Source organism: Vigna radiata, unplaced genomic scaffold (assembly GCF_000741045.1).
Source record: "Vigna radiata var. radiata cultivar VC1973A unplaced genomic scaffold, Vradiata_ver6 scaffold_1529, whole genome shotgun sequence".
Lineage (NCBI taxonomy): Eukaryota > Viridiplantae > Streptophyta > Magnoliopsida > Fabales > Fabaceae > Vigna > Vigna radiata.
This window is the reverse complement of record NW_014541926.1, coordinates 1-1,841: the sequence shown is the minus strand read 5'-3', so window position 1 is coordinate 1,841 and position 1,841 is coordinate 1. Positions and strand designations below refer to the sequence as shown.

The following is a 1,841-nucleotide window of genomic DNA, read 5'->3' as shown; positions in this document are numbered from 1 at the left end:
GTCAAAATGAGTTCTAAACCTAGTGGAAGCGAATTCAAAAAGAGAAGAGAGGCCCGGGCAAAAAATGAAGCCGAGGTTTTAAAGAAAGTGCCTAAAATTTCAGCTTTTTTTGGCAGTGATGATAAAAGCAAATGCGATCCCGTAACAGAAAAGCCCGATAACAGCGATCGCGACGTTCCTTTAACAGTTGATCCTGGTCCCAGCACACGTATATCGGGTGATAACGAGAGTGACAGTGTAAAGAGTGTCGGAGACTCGGCGGAAAAACTCGAAAGTGATATTGAATCGGGGGAGAATTTGATTGGTGCGGTTTTTCTCTCGGATCCAGCGCTGTGGAAAATCGATGAAAATCTTCGCGATTACGTGGCGGCTCACGGTGTGTCCCAAAACTGTGGCGTAGATTTCAGTGCATCGAAAAGACTTTATCCAGACCAAGCACGGTATGCCTCAAAAAGTATGTTCACGAGAACATTGCTCAATGGTGAAACCCAAAATCGATCGTGGATGGTGTATTCTAAATCTAAGGGTTGTGTTTACTGCGTTCCTTGTATGTTGTTCGGATCACCCGCGAATTCAGACAGTGTATTTGTGACCGGGTATAATGATTGGAAAAATGCAACCCAGCGATTAAAGGATCATGAAAATTCACGCGGACACAAAACATGTTTAGGAAACCTGAAAGTCCGAGCGAATACGAAAGGACGTGCAGATTCACACCTGCTTGAACAGACGGAAAAGGAAGTAAGCTACTGGAGAGCTTTGTTAAGAAGAGTTGTCGCGGCTGTGAAATTTCTAGCCATTTACGGCCTGGCATTCAGAGGCTCAAGTGAGAAAATTGGAGAAGAATCAAATTCAAAGGGCAATTATCTTGGTTTACTGGAATTTCTATCAGAATTTGACCCGTTTCTTAAAAAGCATATAGACCGTTATGGCACTGTCGGTTCAGGGCACACTTCATACCTATCATCCACAGTCTCTGAGGAATTTATTTTACTCATGGCTCAAAAAGTGAAAACCATTATATTGCAAGAAGCAAAAGATTCTAAGTATTTTGGCATTGTTTTGGATTCCACTCCCGACATTTCACACACAGATGAACTCACTTTCATACTGAGGTATGTGAAAAATGGGGAGCCAGTCGAAAGGTTCCTGTGTTTTTTACCCAACATCGGCCACAAAGCTGAAGAAGTAGTCGAAGCAGTGATAAAGGTGTTCGAGGAGTGTGGCCTGGATGTCTCAAACTGTAGGGGACAATCATATGATAACGCATCGAATATGTCGGGTATTTACTCCGGCGTTCAGGCGCGAATCAAGGAATTATGTTCCCATGCTGAATATGTGCCGTGTGCGGCTCATTCTCTAAATCTTGTAGGTTCCTCGGCTGTCGAGTCTTGTGTTATGGCAATATCGTTTTTCTCTCTCCTGCAAGAGCTTTACAATTTTTTCTCTTGCTCTACGAAACGATGGGAAGTGCTTTGCAAGAATTGCACTCGAGTCCTTCACAGCCTATCCAAAACACGATGGGCAGCTCGACATGATGCTTGTCTTACCCTTGTTAAAGATTGGACTGGAGTAATTAAGTCTCTTGACGAAATTGCCAGTGATGAGCACCAACCAGGCGATACCAGGCATGAGGCACGTTGCCTAAAAGATAAATTGGACTCCNTAGAAACAGCTTTGATGGTCACCATATGGGGAAGTATTTTAGAAACATTCAACAAAGTGAGCAAAAAACTTCAAAGCCAAGCCATAGATCTCGGAGAAGTTAAACGTCAGTACAAAGCTCTTTCCGACTACGTGTCAAATTTGCGTGAAGATTTCGACCGTTTAGAAACTTTGGC

At 43.3% G+C, this 1,841-nt stretch overlaps 1 protein-coding gene across 1 annotated transcript; it reads left to right on the top strand.

Annotated features, from left to right (window-relative positions):
- Positions 1-6: 6 nt before the first annotated feature.
- LOC106778631 lies at positions 7-1,825 on the top strand (the record flags this gene model as incomplete). The annotated part of the gene is made up of 1 exon (XM_014666614.1): positions 7-1,825. A coding segment is annotated over exon 1 (1,819 nt), but the record flags the coding sequence as incomplete, so codon positions are not given.
- Positions 1,826-1,841: the final 16 nt, after the last annotated feature.